The following is a 16475-nucleotide window of genomic DNA, read 5'->3' on the forward strand; positions in this document are numbered from 1 at the left end:
TGATTGATCTCTCCCTTGGCTGCTGAAAAGCTGGGGTGGCTGCGCTGATGGTAGGGAGATGATAACACTGCCTGAGAGCTCAGCTCATGTCTTATGTGCAGCTCTAGCTCTTCATCTCCTATTGTGCCACAAGGAAAAGCAGAGCACAATCAATAGGGACCTTTTTTAACCTGTTCAGTGCTTTGTCTAAATGAGCAGTAGCAGACATGTACTCTAACTTTGGGGTTAAAAATTTTCACAATGGTTGGATATTGGAACCAGGACCCATAGAGGCAGTGGGACCTTCATCCCTGGGGACACTCAAATACCCAGGTTCAGGCTTGGAGCAACCTCACCTAAACATGAAGCTGGCTCTACTCTGGGCAGGAGGTGGGACTAGACACCTCCAAAAAGTCTTTTCAGCTGAAATAATTGCATGGTCCTATATGGTCAGTTTAGGTACCTTACTTTTCCTTGTGAGCCAAGGGAAGGCAAAGAGGAGCAGGTGCAGGAGGGATGTGGGGATGTGCAGCATCCACACAGCGAGGGTGGGAGCTGGGGAGCACACCAGGAGCTGCTGTGGAGCCCCAGGAGCAGACAGCTCACTGTGACTCAGTGTCTCGCTGGCTTGAGCCCACCATCCACGAAGCTTTACAGCTTTTTAGCAAACAAACAAAACCTGCTGCCATTTCACGCCCCGGGGACGGCTGCTGGAATTAATGAGCAGGAGAAGGACGGGGTGCTGAACCCAGCCTGCTGAGTCTGACGTGGTTAATCACAGGCACCGAGACCGGCAGGGAGCAATTTGAAAATAACACAACTGGGAATGTTTCTTGTCTCATTTGCGCTGATGCATCCATGCAATCAGTACATTTTGCTCGGGTGCTATTATTTCTCAGGGAAATTGCAGCTCTCTGCTCCATGTGCCCAGTCTCCTTCCCGCTGCTCCCCCAAGGGATGAGCAATTGCAAAGCAAACAGGAGGAGGAAGTTTGACGATGGGTGGTAACAGGGCAATGTGAAATAGCAAGATAGCTGAACTTTGCAGTGCTTCCCCAAGTGTCAAGACAAATAATACCAAGTATTTACTGTGCTTCTGTTGTTGGTGGGAGCGTGGGAGTGGAGGCAGCAGAGGGGACTCTGGGCTGGCTGGATTGAGAAGCTGTGGTAGTGATGGGTGTGAGGCTGTGAGCTACTGTCAGAGAAAATGGGAGTCACTGAGATGTGTGTTGATTTAATCAATTTAAGCTTTCAGATGTGCTTTGCACAGTGTATCCAGCAATCTGCAAGTTTCCAGGTGCAGGGGATGTGTGTGTTTGGAAATATTCACGTATTGCCTGCATGTATGCACATAGAGAGGCTGCAGGTCTTGTCCTGGAGAGGGAACAAGGAGTGGGCAATCAGCTCGCAGTTAATTGGCTTTGCTTTTCCTTTCTTTTTGCTTCCTTTCTGCTCTTCCAAGACAATAAGCTCGCTGCTGCCATCCCTCCCATGGTCATTCCCTGCAGGCAGCACAGTGGTTTGATGCTGCAGTCTGTCTTTGAGCACTGTGCCCTGAGCATTTGTTGTGTTCTAGCTGCTGCTTGTCCCTATGGCGCTATATCCCATGGTTTCTGTTTGCCCCCAGCCAGGCTTGGTCTGCAGCTGACTACATGCAGGTTACAAGGGTTCTGAAATCCTCTGCTTGCCACTTGTATTAGCAGGAGAAAGTAAATATTCCCACTGCTTTTTAGCAATTCCCCTCCTCAAGCGCTGTTAGTGGCATAAACCATCTATCAGCTGGCACCAGCCTGCAGCAGCAACGGGCACACTTGAAAAGCCTGTGACATTGGATTCAGAAGGATCCACAGGCCAAGTAAACACTGGCAAGGCCTGGGCCTGAGGGAGCAGGGAGCCCTGGGCAGAGCCTGCAGTCCCTGGCTGTGTCACCAAGGCTGGGCTTGCACAGCCCAGCCTGCTCCCAAACTGCAGGGAAATGCTGTGCTGCCAAACAACCCTGCCGCTTCCCTCAGGATTTTGGTCTCTAAATATGCTGTGATGTTTTTGTTCTTTCTTACCTTTTTTTTTTTTTTTTTTTTTTTAATCTGAATAGTTTTGCAACTTCCCTGCACCATTTTCTGCGCAGCCCCTTACCCAAAATGCAAGAGATGTGTGATTTCCTCCCTAAAACTTGCTTGTTGGGTGCTGGCTGCCGCCCTTATATCATATCTAGCAAATTAGCATCGTGTGAGAGGCCCGAGATAGAGGTGAACAGTTTTCTGTCATTGATTTGCTGTAGGATGGCCCAGTGTTAGCTGATGTTCTTGTAGGGTTAGGGTCTGGGTTTAGCCCTATCCAATTTAGGGCATGTCTCTACCTGCATCTTGAGAGATGATGCAATGGAGCACAAATCCCCCTTTTACCTCTCTACATTTGGTAGCTATGCTGGCTATTTATTGTACTGGAACAAGATTACACAAGGGGTTTTCCCCATGTGTTTTGAGATCCTTTGCCATCCCTTGGTGTGCTTAGTGCAGGTTTGGTGGGTTAGGCAGTAAAGAAGAGAAAAGGAGAGAAACCATCACGAGCTAAATACAAATACAAGCTGTCTATTCAAAGAGGGGTTTGCTGACTCTTACACCATCATCCTGAATGTGTAGTAGTGGCAAGTCAAACCCAAACACAGCCCAAATGTGCCTGTGTGCTCCCCCAGCTCCTCAGCAATGCTGCTCTGCCCAGGCAGGTCCTGCAGAGCAGTGCCCATCTGGCCAGGGCAGTTCCTGTCCCCCCTCACTGCCACCCTGAGCACACAAGCAAAGGCACCCATGGGCATTGCCAGAGCCCACACAGGAAAAAGCTTTCCTTCACTTTGCTGAGTGTTGTGGGCTGGGAAAGGCTGGCTGAAGTGCTGGGAGGAACCTGTTTTTCTAGATAAGAAATTGAATGAATTTGTGCCCATGACAAGCTGCGTCCCAGGGTGCAGAATTTCTCTCATTCCTCCAGTGAACCCTGCTGCTGTTACACACCAGCAAATAGCTTTGCTGCTCACATTTTATCTGACTGAGGCACAGGTGTCCCAGGGAAGGTTTCTGTCATCAAAACCACCAGTTTGCCTTCAATCACTCCTCAATTCACCTCAATAACATGACATGCCACTATGTCAGAAGGGCAGAAATCTCACACAGATGTGCAAGCTTTGAAAAATAACCAGCACGTGTCAGCCAGCGAGGGACAAGCCCAGCATAACCAGTCTCTGACCCCAGGGCATTTATGGGTGTGTGGGCAGGTTCTGGGTGCTCCCACTGCAGGAGGTGTCCCCACTGTAGTTTTGCACCTTGCTGGGCACAGGGGACACTGATAATGTGGTGTGGTGGCCCCAGAGCTCCATGACCTTTCCCATCTCTTGTGCCACAATAACAGAGCAAAAGAATTGATCTGAAAGCTCTCTGTGAATTCATGCAGAGTGAGTCAGAAGATACTGATATCAATAGGCACTAAGAAAAAAAGCAATTTTTTTTCCCCCATATTTTCTCTCATATAATTTAAAACATCCCCACCTCTGAAATTCCACTAGATATTCAAAATTTGCTCAATGTAGCTGGGAGAAGCTGCACTGGGCAGTGCTGGTTGTTTCCATGTGTTGTGCCTAAATTTGTGTCTTATGCTAGGTAATCTACCAGAGGCTTCTGTTTTCAGCTTTGAAGCTTAGTGTTGTTTGGGAGATTTTAGCAACAATAAGGCACTTTTGGGAAGATACACAGTTTGAAATAGGAGCTCATGGACAGGATTTTGGAGCAGCAAATGTAAATGTGAATTTCATTTAGGCTCATGTAAGATTTAAGTGTAGTAATATTTTATGTAAATCTTTAGGAAGGTGTCTACAGCCAGTTTGCCCTGCCATATCATAAATTATATATTTTGTTTTTATTCCAAATGGGATCCTAGTGGGGCCTATTTGTTACATGCAGCACACACTGTTATTTCCAGCATACACTTCTGATGAAATTTTTTGTTGAGAAGACACAACTCCTTTCCTCCTTGGAGATAAATCATCATTTTAAATTCTCTTCATGGTGACTTTTCATTGTCAACAAACTGACACAACATGAAAAAAATGTTGTTTATGTAGTTTACTTTTTATTTTCCCTTTATTGTGAAAGCAATTTAAAAACACAAGTTTTTTGCTGTTAAATATTTTAGGAACTCTCATGCACTATAATGCTTTTAGCAAACTTTTGCCAAGTTTCTCACTATGATGATGCAAATTCAGAGCAAACCAGTGTGTAATGATCCTGAAGCCACTCTTGCCCTGGTTTCAGGATGATGGGGCTGGATGTGTTTGGGGCAGCAGAATTTTGCATGCCAGAGGGTGCTTTGCTCCACTGTCAGACTGGTCTTCCAGCCCTTGCATGGGGGAGGCAGCGTGGAGGGTTTGGGATCTGTCATCAGCAGCAGGAAAATGAAGTATTGGATATGCTTGTGCTGTGTCATGTGGCATCCCAAGGAATGAAGGTTTTGGGATTGCACCTTCTGCTCCTTGGCAGTGTTTTATGTGTTCTGGGGCATCTTAGAGAGAGGCTTTGAGAATCAGGGTAGTTCAGGCAAGACAGTGAAAATGAAGTGTGGGGGAGAGCAGGGAAAACCGTCTTGGGGCTGTGCCCAGGACTTGGGCTCCGTGAACATCGTGGGTCCCTCCAACTCAGGATAATCCATGATTCTCCAGGGTTTTAACCCCTCCAGACAGTGGCAGAACTGGCTGTGTATGGGAAACGATAGCAAAACGAAAAAGGAAACGTCTGAAAAGGGCTCACAGGGTGGGAAGCAGTGGGAACAGGGCCAGTGGGAAGGATGGATCCCCGTAACGGGCCGATGGGATGGGATGGGATGCACGGATGGATGCGTGGATCCTGGGAACAGGCCAGTGGGATGTACAGATCCCAGGAAAGGACCATTTGACCCCGGGAAAGGACCGGGTGGGATGGGATGCACGGATCCTAGGGAAGAACCAGGGGGATGGGATGCACGGATCCCAGGAACGGGCTGATGGGATGGGATGGGATGGGATGCATGGATGGGTGCACAGATCCCAGGAAAGGACCGGTGGAATGGGATGGGACGCGCGGATCCCGGGAATGGGCGGATGGGATGCACGGAGGGATGGGCGGATGGGATGCACGGAGGGATGCGCGGGTCCCGGGAATGGGCGGATGGGATGCACGGATGGGATGGGATGCACGGAGGGATGCGCGGATCGCGGGAGGCGCCGCGCCCGGCCAGCCCGGCCTCTGCTGCCCCCTGCCGGCCCCGCTGCCCGCCGCTCCCCCGAGCCGCGCAGTTCGTGCCCCTCACAAAAGCTGCACGGACATTCATGGAACAAGTGTGGGGACACGCGTCTGTCCCCAGGTTCCTGCCTCGTGGGTTCTTTGGTTAAGTCCAGCTCCAGCCACTCAGCCAGCAATGGCTGCCCAACACAACCAGGGCAGCCAGGACAGGTCAAGAGCTGCTCTTTCCACTGAACAAGCCCTCCATCGTTTCACCTAGCACAGAGGTGTCAGCCCCTCATCCTTCCCTTCAGGCCCATCACTGAACAGCTCACACTGCCATGCCATGCCATGCCAGCTCCTGCTGGATGCTTTCCTGCTGCCAGCTACAGGTGAATCACACGAGGCCAGGGTGGACACAAGCCAAAGCCAAACCTGGCTTTGCCTCGTGGCTGCTGTGGCAGTGCCCAGCACACAGGAACAGCCTTTCAGCAACCTTTGCACAGGGCCCAGCCACACACAGCTGTGTTGTGTGGCCCTGGGCTATGAGCAGAGGGAATTCTGCAACAGTGTTAACAACCTTTATTAAAACAGACTTGGGAAATGAAGGCTGAGGTAACCCAAACACACGTTTGACAATTAGGGTGAAGCACAACAGGTGGAGCACTTCTCTTGTTGCTAACTTGCTTTCCCCAGGGTCTGTTGCATATAGGTCTGTAAAGTGATTCATACACTGGATGTGTCCCTGCTAGAAAGAAAGAGCTACACAGATTCCCAGAGCAGAACTAACCTTGGCGGTACTTGCCTGCATTTCTGAATTTTTTTCTTAGCTTTTTAAACTCGGGTGAAAAGGAAACCCACTTGAGCCTTGAGTGGGAAAGCATGGTACAAGCCAGCTGTGACATCTGAAAAACTTACAAGTATCTCAACTCATAATTTCTAGCTCATAAATCTTGGGGATTTTTGTTTGTTTGTTTTTTGTTTTTTTTTCAATTTTCTTTGCTGGCAGCAACTTTCTTCAAATTCACATGGTTTCAGAGCTATCCCATCATTTGACAGTGTGTCATGGTGACATACTTTCTCCTCCTTCTTCCATCCCTTCATGAAGCATGGTAAATCTGTCTTAACAAGTCCTGCCCAAGCTGCCAATTCTGTCCAATGTTCCACTCTCCCTCTGCTGCTCTCCTTTGGACAGGACAGAAAAACAAGTCCTGGCACTGAAAATGTCAGTTTATCACTTCAGCAATTCTCTTTCTCCTCCTGTTTTTGCATCCACATGGCAAGGGCACTGAGATGGATCACTTAGGCATATAAATTTTTCAGCTTAGATAGAGTCAAGGAAAATCATAAATCCAGGAAACAGCTTTTTAAAATAGTGTGGTTGTTGAGATTCTGAATTTATGCACCTAAGTTTTTATACATGTACATTTAGAGTCAATGCAGGTAGGCAGCATGACAGAGCAGAGCTTTCTAGGCAGGGATGGAACAGTGACCATCACGTGTGCCCTGCAAAAATGGCACACAAAAAACTTCTGGAGTCTTGGTTGTAAGGCAGGTTAAATACTGCCTGGTATATGAATTCCATTTGGTTTTCTTTTTTGGTACAAATCTAATGTTCAAGAGGTTAGAGGTATAAATACTGAAAAAATAGGAGCAAGTATTTTGGGTGTTCAACTGAGGCTGTGTTTGCAATGAATTGATTTTACTTTTTTCTTTGACTGGCCTGGTGACATCACTTTCTTGTTGTCACCTTGCACTAGGGCAACTTGATTTTCCAGGGCAGTAATTTATTTTCAAGATTGCATCACTGTAATTTGAACTAGAATATATTCCTTTGCCATGCATTTCTATTGCTTCTCTTGTGTGCAACTCTTATTTCTCTGTAAATATTCCTTACCAGAGGGACAGACTTAGAGGCTGGCATGTTTCTGGTCAGGTTCTCTACAGAGCAGTGCAAGTTCTGAGATAAGATACTTGATGATCCAAGTAATTTCCAAAGGATTATGTAAAACAATGAATGGAAAAATTTCAGATTTTCGCTGTTACAACGACTGTTTTTAACTGGTGAATACTACATCAAAATACAGTCCAGATAGCTCATGGAGGCCATTTCAACCACCAAAAAAAAAATTAATATGCTTTAAAATTGTCCTTGAGTCCTTGTCACTTATGATCTTCATAATTCATGTATTCATGACTCCTCCCTGATTTGGCAATAATTTAGCGTTGCTGCTTTACAAAATATTTTACCATTCCCTGTTGTTGTGAGGGGAACAACCCTGTACAGTTAATACTTTTTGATGGTGTACTTCTACTGAATGTCTGTTGTTTGCTTAGCCACCCCTCAACCTGCCAAATTCGTACTGCATGAGAAGAAGTGCATGTCTGCACAGGCTCCATCAGGCAAAGCTGAGCTTCCCTGTGTTCTGAGCTGACCAGCTGTGAACTAGAAGACTTCTGACAGCTTATTAGTTCAGGGCTGCACTGTGCTACTGAAGCTGTGTGACTTCTGATTCAGCTGGCTTGCCTTTAGCAAACTTGGAATGTGAGCAAAGCAAGCTCAGATATGTCTGCTCAGCCCAATCCACCCAGATCCACTGAAAGTGGGAATTACACAGCATCTAGGCTATAAATGTCTGAAGTCTCAGTTGTGGAAATTCCCCTCAGCTGTGATCCTGTGAAACAGCAGCTCTGTTCCATGTAGCACTGTTATTTCACCTGAACCAGGTTTGCTTATGGCACAGTCTGAGTGAGATCCAAAGTGTTTTCCTTTACCCAAATCATTGGAAGGCTCCATTTAGTGAGTGTTTTTAGACCTACTACTGCCCCTTGTTCCTTCCTCTCTGTCTTACAAAACACAGGGCATATTCCATTCTCTTCTCTTTTGGGCAAGGATGAAACTTTGGTTACTTCCCAACAGATTGCTCAGACAGCAGGCTGATCCAGGTGGATGGATAGATTCCACTTTGCCTGCTAATAACAAAAGTATTTCTGATTCTTTAACATCACGATTATTGCTCTACTGCTTCAGTTTTTCACCATGAGAAAAGAAGGGTTCCACCATCTGTTTCAGAAATTATGATGTATTTTGATAATAGTCAATTCACAGATAAAATCCAGAAGCAGATTATAAATGTTACTGGGATTAGATTCCTGGTTCTTCAAGAACAAACCTTTTAAATTGAAGTTGTAAATGTGCCATTTCAAAATGTGACTATTGATGTGGTACAACAAATACAGCAGAGCAAGGCTTGGATTGTTGCAGTTCTTTGCATCACTTTTACGAAAAAATTAAAGCTAGTAGAGTATCATTTTTAGGTTTTTATAACCCCTAACAAGCATTCATTCTATAGAAGTGATTTATTTTATATGAAACTATCAAATTCTAGTCTAGTCACAGTGAGTTCTAAATGGCAGCTACTTTAAAAAATCAAGAGCCAACTTAGTTCAAATTTAGGTCCCATCCAGAACAGGGTGTGGAAGCTGGGACTCATGAAAAGATGCACTGCACTCAGTCTGATGCCATGTAAGAAAACAAGCTCTTATTATAAGGCTCAATCTCTACTAAAAATAGGAAAATCTGTGAAAACACCTTTTATTGGCAAAGTTTTACAAACACCTCAGTTCACAAGTATGGTGTAAAAGCTTCATCCTTTGTGAAACAAAGTATATTTATCACAAATTACAAAGTTTGTGAATTAACACTGAGTGCCTGCCTGCACACATCTGCAACTCTTTTCCCATGAAACATATGCAAAACATGTATTTTTGTATAAAAATTCACAGAAGCAGGAGAAAACTATTTCCAGCTCCATCTCTCTTACTGTTGATTTCAACAGAAAGTGAGGATACTTGGACTTTAAGTAGTAATTGTCAGTCTTCAGATGACATCTACTGCTTGGCCTCTGCTTCCATCTGAGTTTCTTGTGATTCCTCAGCTTCTGAAAGTTTTTCATCATCTAAAATTCAATGTTACTGTTAGTCAAACATTCTTGGTCATATATAGACTATACTGCAGAACTTTGTTCCACTTTATGATTGCTTTAAATGTGTAGTTGAGTATCTCATTCTAAAAAATGCTATGTTCAAACAAACAAAATAATCCTTCAGTTTTTAAGGATGTTATCTCTAACAGCTGTTACTGAAAATATGGGGTAAATTCTATAGTGTCAATTGAAGCAAATGGTACCAGATTGCTTCTAACCCCTTCTTTCTCTGCTAATGGTTTATTTATTTTATACTGAAGCTGTGCTTTTCACTGAACTGCTACTTTCTTCACAAACCCCTGAAAAGTAATCTATATATTCACATGAAAATGCATTTCAAGAGTAGTAATTAAGCAAGTGTTGGTAACACATAATAACAATAACCTTCTGCTAAAGTGCACCTAGGATTAACAGTTCATTCTGCTTAAGAAGATCTAGATGGCCTTAGAGAATGAAAGTCTGCTCTTAGAGCCATCTCTGCATTTAATCAGGTCATGCTCAGAGGCTGTACCAATTGTTCTGTCTTTGAAAGACAGGGAAAATATACAGCAAATATTTAAAATAATATTACCCATACTAGAGCACGAAAAGTTAGTGCTGATTTGAAAATATTAAGTATTTGTATGAGAAAAGATGAGTACAACTAATTCCTGAATTTAGCTCTCATGTCTGACAGTTTTAGTCCCTGCTCTGTCACAGATTCACAGTCTGAGTAGGTTGGCATTTACCTTTCTTGTATTTCAATTTTTTTTAGTAAAGCCTCTAATGATACCATGGTAGTAGTGACATGTTCAAAACTACTAAAATAGGAATTATAAAATGAAATTTGGAAATCAACACAAGAATAGCTCTCTGTAAGAAATACTTTCTGTTAAACAAACAAAAAACAAAAACAAAACAACAACAACAACAAAAAAAAAAAAAAAAAACAAGACAAAAAAACAAAACTCAAATGGCTATTCTCTATCCTCACATTTTAAGAATTCTGTTGCCTACAAATTAACCTGAAGCTAGTCAGGAAATGGCACAGTGGGTAGCTTGTAGAGGACAAAAAACTCAGAGCAGGCTCAGGCTCTGGACTACTACTGGGAAAAAATTCTGCCAATGCAAGAGGTCACCAGCCTCAATTGCACAGAGCCATTCCCCTGCTGGAAGTTGTGGTTCCTTTTGATCTGCTAAAACACCACCCAGTTATATCTATTACCAAAGAACAGCACTTACTCTCCAGGGTTTGCTGAAGTTCATGGATGGTGCTGAGGAGAACATGGAACTGCTTCCTTCTCAGCTCCAACTGGAATGATAAAATACATGTTGTAGGAAACGGAGCACATACAGTCAAACAACCCATAGCAAACTCTACATTGATTGTATTCCTAATAAATTATTATATAACCATCTCTATGAAAAACTTACCTTATCTTCAACATTTTCTTTAATGTGAGAAAGATTTTGCAGTTCTTTTCCCAAAGCTTCCAGCTGCCTGAAAAGAAATTGTCAGAGTATTCTTTAAAAATTCTGTAAAATTCTTGCAAAACAGATTTGCTCTAAGTAGAGGAGAAAGAACACTAAAATATACTGTTTATGTAAACAAAACAAGTGAAATGATTTAGAGGTAAGGTCACTTCATGTAATTTTAAACTATTATGTTCTCAACTTGTAATTTTATGATATTTTATATTTACAATATCTAAAAAATTAGACCTCCAAGCTGGAATACAGCTGTACCATGGGCATTTGTAACAATTCAGTCCTGACACACGACATCATGTTATTTATTTGACTCTACAATACAAGTCAAAGAAGCAGATTAATAGAATCTTAGAACATCCTGAGCCAGAACAGACTCACAAGGAACATCAACTCCAATTCCTGGTCCTGCACAGGATACCCCAAAAGTCATGCCCTGTGCCTGAGAGCATTGTCCAAATGCTCCCTGAACTCTGTCAGGATTGGTGCTGTGACCACTTCCCTGGGAGCCTGTTCAGTGCCCAACCAGTTTGGGAGAAGAACTTTCTGCTCTCACCTGAGCTCACCATGGACCTTTGTTGAGGCCAAGAACAGCAGGTACCATAGTATACCTTTCATCTGAGAATGGAACACCAACTCTTACAGCCAAACCCCCAGTTTGGTCTTTCTAATGCCTTTCATAATTTATGCACCATGCAATGACAGCAAACTGCTCATTTAAAGGTGAAGTGGATTGAGGCTGATCACCCCTGATTAATTAGCAGGCAGAGTCATAGAGGGGTCAGCAAGGAAATCAAACTTTTTTTCCTGAAGCCATTGACAGCTGCTGCAGCTAGTCTGGGAAGGGAACCACAAAAAGCCCTCCAGTCCTAAGTACCTCACTGTGGATGGGAAAAGGTTATTTTAGTGCTACCTGAGGGTGTTGTCTTTTTTTGAGCCAGCATGCTTGGTACCTCAATGGGAATACCTGAGAGAGTTGTGTGTGATATTACCCCTCTCTTCAGCTTACAGGCTCATGCACTGATTCTGGAAGCATTTGGTTTCTAGTTTCTGAAAAACTTCTATTTGCCCAAATCTTGCTGTTTATACTGTGCTGTCAGGTGAAAGCAGACTGTGAGAGGACAGACTTTTTCTAGTAACATCCAAGCTACATCTGGAATTTTACTCCTTCTGCTTTACATTCCAGAGAATCTTTGCTTAGCCTTCTTACCTTCATATCTCTTTTTGTAAGACTGTGTCATTTCTTGGTTCTCTGAACAGCTCTTCTGATACAGCATCTAATTACACTGTGGGCAGTGTTGTTCAGTACTTCTGCTCCTATCACTTCCTGAATTGGCTCCTGTGCACTACTTGTGACTAAGCTGTTAACAGCTCTTTTGTGCTGTATGACTCCTTGTTCCAAGAAATAGACTCTTAAAAGCACAAAGAAAGTATTTTTCTAAACTTTGTCCTATTGAGCCAGATAACCTGCAAAAGCTGTAAATGTCACTCTTGCAAGAAACCCTTCTATTTCTTCTCACAAGAAGTTTTCTCAAGTGTTTTCAGTGATTAAGAGTTCCATGAAAAGTGTGACATTGTTAGTGAGGCTTCCTCTGTTCTGAATTAAGGGTGGCCTTTGGTTCATTGTATCATTTTCTGTGTACTTTTCTACAGACTGCATCCTTACCAGCTATAACTCACCACCTTTTCTACCTTTGCTTTAGAAACTTATGCTTGGATGCGTTAAGCAAACTTAGAATAAACCATCCAAACTTAAACAATCCAGCATCCTCTAAGATAAAATTATCATTTATCCAAGAATTATAGAATAGTTTGGGTTGGAAAGGACCATAAAGATCATCTAGTTCACAACCCCTGCCATGGGGAGGGACATCTTTCACTGCTCAGAACTCCATCCAAACTGGCCTTGAACATTTCCAGGGATGGGGCAGTCACAACTTCTCTCATTTAGTTGTTTCTATTCTTAATTAACTTATCTGAGAAACTGCATTTTTGGTGGTTCTTTATTAAAGCCTCACTTGATAAATGTCATATGCTGACTAATGAAGTAAGAAGTAGCCAAGCCTCATGAGAATTGCCTGTAATAATCAAAGTTGGGGTAATGAAATCAAGGCACAGAAAAACAACATACAAGACAGAAATGTGTGAAATATTGTCAGTGGCTTATAGCTATAAAAATGCTATTGTTAGGGTAATAGTATAACCAAATCACTTCCATTTGCTATGAAAGGCTATGGAATATGAAAAGACAGCCTCTCCTGGCAATTTCACTGAAAGTGGGAAAAGTGCACAGCTGCACTTACATGGGAACAGTAATCCCACACCACCTCTTTAATCAGTTTTAGAACAACAAACTCATAGATGTAATAAATCCTGGAATGTTTGTATGGCTCAGTAATCTCCCCACAACTGCCCCAAAAGCACAGACAGTGATGCAAACCCAGAATGTGACAAGCAGCACTGTGAGTTACACACAGGACGAGTTGGACAACAGGTAGGTCTGCCCTGCATGCCAGGGCAGGTTATGTGTGGCAAACCACAGAGCCATTTATAACTGGGCATGCAGGAACAACAACCTGAAGGAAAATATAGAAAAAAAAGAACTCTAGGAGCTTTCTCCTGTTCTCTCTCATTCCACCTTACTTGCTTGTGTGTTATGCATTTCGAGTGACCACTGAATCTAGCTGGTGCAAGTTAAAGGACTTCCCACCATCTCCCTTTTCTGAGATGTGCATTTACATCTCAGTTCACTTATTCACCTTAATTTTTCAGTGGAAAAATTCCAACTACAGAACAATTAGCAGTGCTTCTGACCAATATAGATGGGAGATTAAAGAAAGCTCATAAGGACACAGAAACACAAGTTTTTATTGTGGCAAAGAAATTATGTAAACATGAGGAAAAGTCAAACTGAAATCAAGGAAATGTCAAGTCTGGTGACTTCTAGTTTACTGCTCTATTATAATTTAATGTAATTTTATACTTACTTCAGTGTTTCATGTCTGTCTGGGTGATGCTGTATGACTTTGGCCAATGCATCATATTCTGAAAGACATTTAAATAGTTGATCTAAATACTTCTGAAAATATTTAGTATAAAATTATGCATGGATTTTTTTTTTTATTTTTAGGATTTTAAAAAAAACTATTACACATTAAGAATAACATTATGGTTACACAGGTAAACTAACACAGCCATTTCTTGATAGTAAGACCATACAGATGACAACTACTTCATTCACCTGGAAAAATTTGTGCTGCAAACTGGACAGAACATATTAAAAAGCCAACACTTCAGACCTATGTTTGTGAAGTTGTAAGAACTCCACATTCCTATTGATTAAGGTTATTTTAATTTCCAGTTGAGTTCAAAGTTATCCACAGCATTGATCAAACAGTTGTATTTAAAACATTTCATATTATATTTCTGAAATTTTTGGCATTTCATTTATCATGAAAAAAACAATTTTTTGCTTCTAATCAACTGCTCATCTTTTAGAGTGTTGTAGGTTTCAATGATTTATGGGTATGCAATTTTAAAAGTAGGGGAAAAATACACCTCTTCAAACAGGTGTTCAGAAAGGACACTGTTTTAGGTTTTCCTGATGCTGCATGTCATTGAGATCTGGTTCAATCCTGTCTGTGTCATCCACCCAAAACATTCAGTAGTCAGTGGAACCCACCAGGCTGAATATAGTAATCATGATGCCTTGCATGTTCAAAAATTTAGAATCTATTTTCCAATACAATGTATTCTAAAAGGTAACAAACCAATGAAGCTCACCACTGTAAATACAGATATGGCACCTTACCCTGGCGATTTTTTCGAATCCTTTTTGCTTGCAGGATTTGTTTTTTGCATTCAGAGATCTTCTCATGGGCTGCAGCTATACTATTTTCTTTAGGGAAAAAAAAAAGAAAGATACAGAGTTATACTGAATTCAAACAATACACGTAAATAAGCTATTTGATAAACTATAAATGAGCTGTTTGTGACATAGTGGCTTGTAAGCTCCATCAGCTTAAAAACTATATGCACATCAATAGGTTTAAAAAGCTCTTGTTTGTATGTATTCTATGTAATTATAAGATGCTTATAGCACATATGAGTGCTATCTAGTAAGAAAAAAAAACAAACTCAAAAAACCTCCAAACCACTCATTAGATGTATATATTATGTTCACCAGGCTTAAGCTTGTTCAGAAGAGAAACTGTCAAACAGAAACCAGTAACGTTTTCTCGTGTTTACCTATATCCTTATAGATTTTTTCATAATTTTCCATCTCTCTCAGGTTCATGTCATACACCAGAAGAGTCTTTCCCATTGAAAATTCACACTGTGATAAAGTACTCAGCATTCGTTGGTACTGGCTGTATCTGAAAACAGACAAGACATTTACTCTCAAGCAGCATAAAAATAGTTCCTAACTTCATAGAGCAAGAAAACAAAACTTCCGTAGCATAAAGGATGGCTAAATAACAATCATTCAATAAAGAAAACACTTCAAAGATTCAGTGTATAATTTTTTGGAAGTGCAGTTAGAAGCACTGTACACATTAATTCCAGCATCATGTCCTTATCAGTATAAAGTTAAAGCACTGAGCAGTTTGACCCAGAGCTTATAAATCTTCCAGCTCGGGTTGGTTCTGTGGCCACCAAATTAGTATTTTAATACAGCAGTGCTTCTCTGTCTACACACTGGTAATATTTTGATCTCTGGGAATTTATATCCATTACTAACAGAGACCCCACAGAAGGCTGTCACTTGTACCTTACTAATTTAGACTTAAACAAAAAAAAAAAAAAAAAGAAAAAAAAAAAAGAGAGAACGACAGCAGCAGAAATACCAGCAGTATTTCCCTTCCCTAACAGAACAAACGCAGAACTGCCAACTAAAATATCCGAGTCATGATCCTGTTATAAGAGCAGGACTCCCGGCTGGCTCACGCAGCAGGCACAGCAATCCTGCGGGCATTGGAGCGGTGCTGGCAGATTTCAGGACACAGCCCGCAGCCCCCAGCGATTCCTGACCCGTCTGCAGCCCTCCTCTCCCAGCACAGACCTCGGCGTTTGTCCTGGAAACACCACAGAGCCGAAGAAAAGCAGCTGTGTGCATTTTAACGCGGATCTCTTCCAAATGGATCGAGCCCTGCTTTCCACGGAGACGCAAGCTAAGCATTTCCAAGACTTAAAAAACCAAAGCAAAACAAGAGATACCCTTCCTCCTGAGATCCGGAATTACACCACTTAATGAAACTCTTCACCAACAAATTGATCCGCCTGTCGTCGCCAGCTCCATCGCCATCGATCAGCAGCCGCTTGCGGATAACTTCATCTGGGGAAAAACTCCCGTTAAGCCCTCACGTCATGGCCGCCGCCTCCCGGGGCTCTCCGGGCCCTTCAGGGAACCATTCCCGGAGCCAGAGCGGGCGGATCCGCTGAGCCACGGGGCCGGGGGAGCATGGGGGGCCGCGGGGCCGGGGCCGCGATGGAGGCCCGTCTGCGGGGTGAGCGGCCCCGGGCGCCGCGGCAGCCGCTCCCCGGAGGGCGGGCGAGGGGCGCGGCGCCGCGGGGAGCCCCGGCGGGGGTCGCGGAGCGGGGCGGGAGGAAGGAGAGGAGGATGGAGAAAGGGAGGGAGGGAGGTCTCACCGTCGGTCACGGCCCCCATGGCGGCGAGTGCCGGAGCCGGCGGGGCGGCGGCAGCAGCGAGTGAGGTCAGCTTCCCACAATGCAGCCGGCGAGAGCGGCGGCCATGGAGGGGGAGGCGGCGGCTGCTGGGGCCTGAGCCGGCGGGCGGCGGACGC

The 16475-nt window shown here is 43.4% G+C and overlaps 1 protein-coding gene across 1 annotated transcript; it reads right to left on the reverse strand.

The window, feature by feature from the left end:
• Positions 1-8797: 8797 nt before the first annotated feature.
• On the reverse strand, positions 8798-16453 carry THOC7 (THO complex subunit 7). Its single transcript, XM_063164929.1, has 8 exons — positions 16321-16453; positions 15889-16006; positions 14920-15047; positions 14483-14569; positions 13659-13716; positions 10618-10684; positions 10426-10495; positions 8798-9177 (listed from the first exon to the last, which is right to left on the reverse strand). Exons 1-8 carry the CDS (start codon positions 16337-16339, stop codon positions 9110-9112), a joined length of 615 nt encoding a protein of 204 aa, XP_063020999.1. The 5' UTR covers positions 16340-16453; the 3' UTR covers positions 8798-9109.
• Positions 16454-16475: the final 22 nt, after the last annotated feature.

This window comes from Melospiza melodia, chromosome 10 (assembly GCF_035770615.1).
Source record: "Melospiza melodia melodia isolate bMelMel2 chromosome 10, bMelMel2.pri, whole genome shotgun sequence".
NCBI lineage: Eukaryota > Metazoa > Chordata > Aves > Passeriformes > Passerellidae > Melospiza > Melospiza melodia.

Excerpts from the sequence above, each read along its gene's own strand:
- THOC7 (XM_063164929.1), bottom strand. Across the intron at positions 13,717-14,482 it reads GATTCGAAAAAATCGCCAGG|AATATGATGCATTGGCCAAA; the intron begins GTAAGGTGCCAT and ends AATGTCTTTCAG. Across the intron at positions 9,178-10,425 it reads ACTTCAGCAAACCCTGGAGA|ATGATGAAAAACTTTCAGAA; the intron begins GTAAGTGCTGTT and ends ATTGAATTTTAG.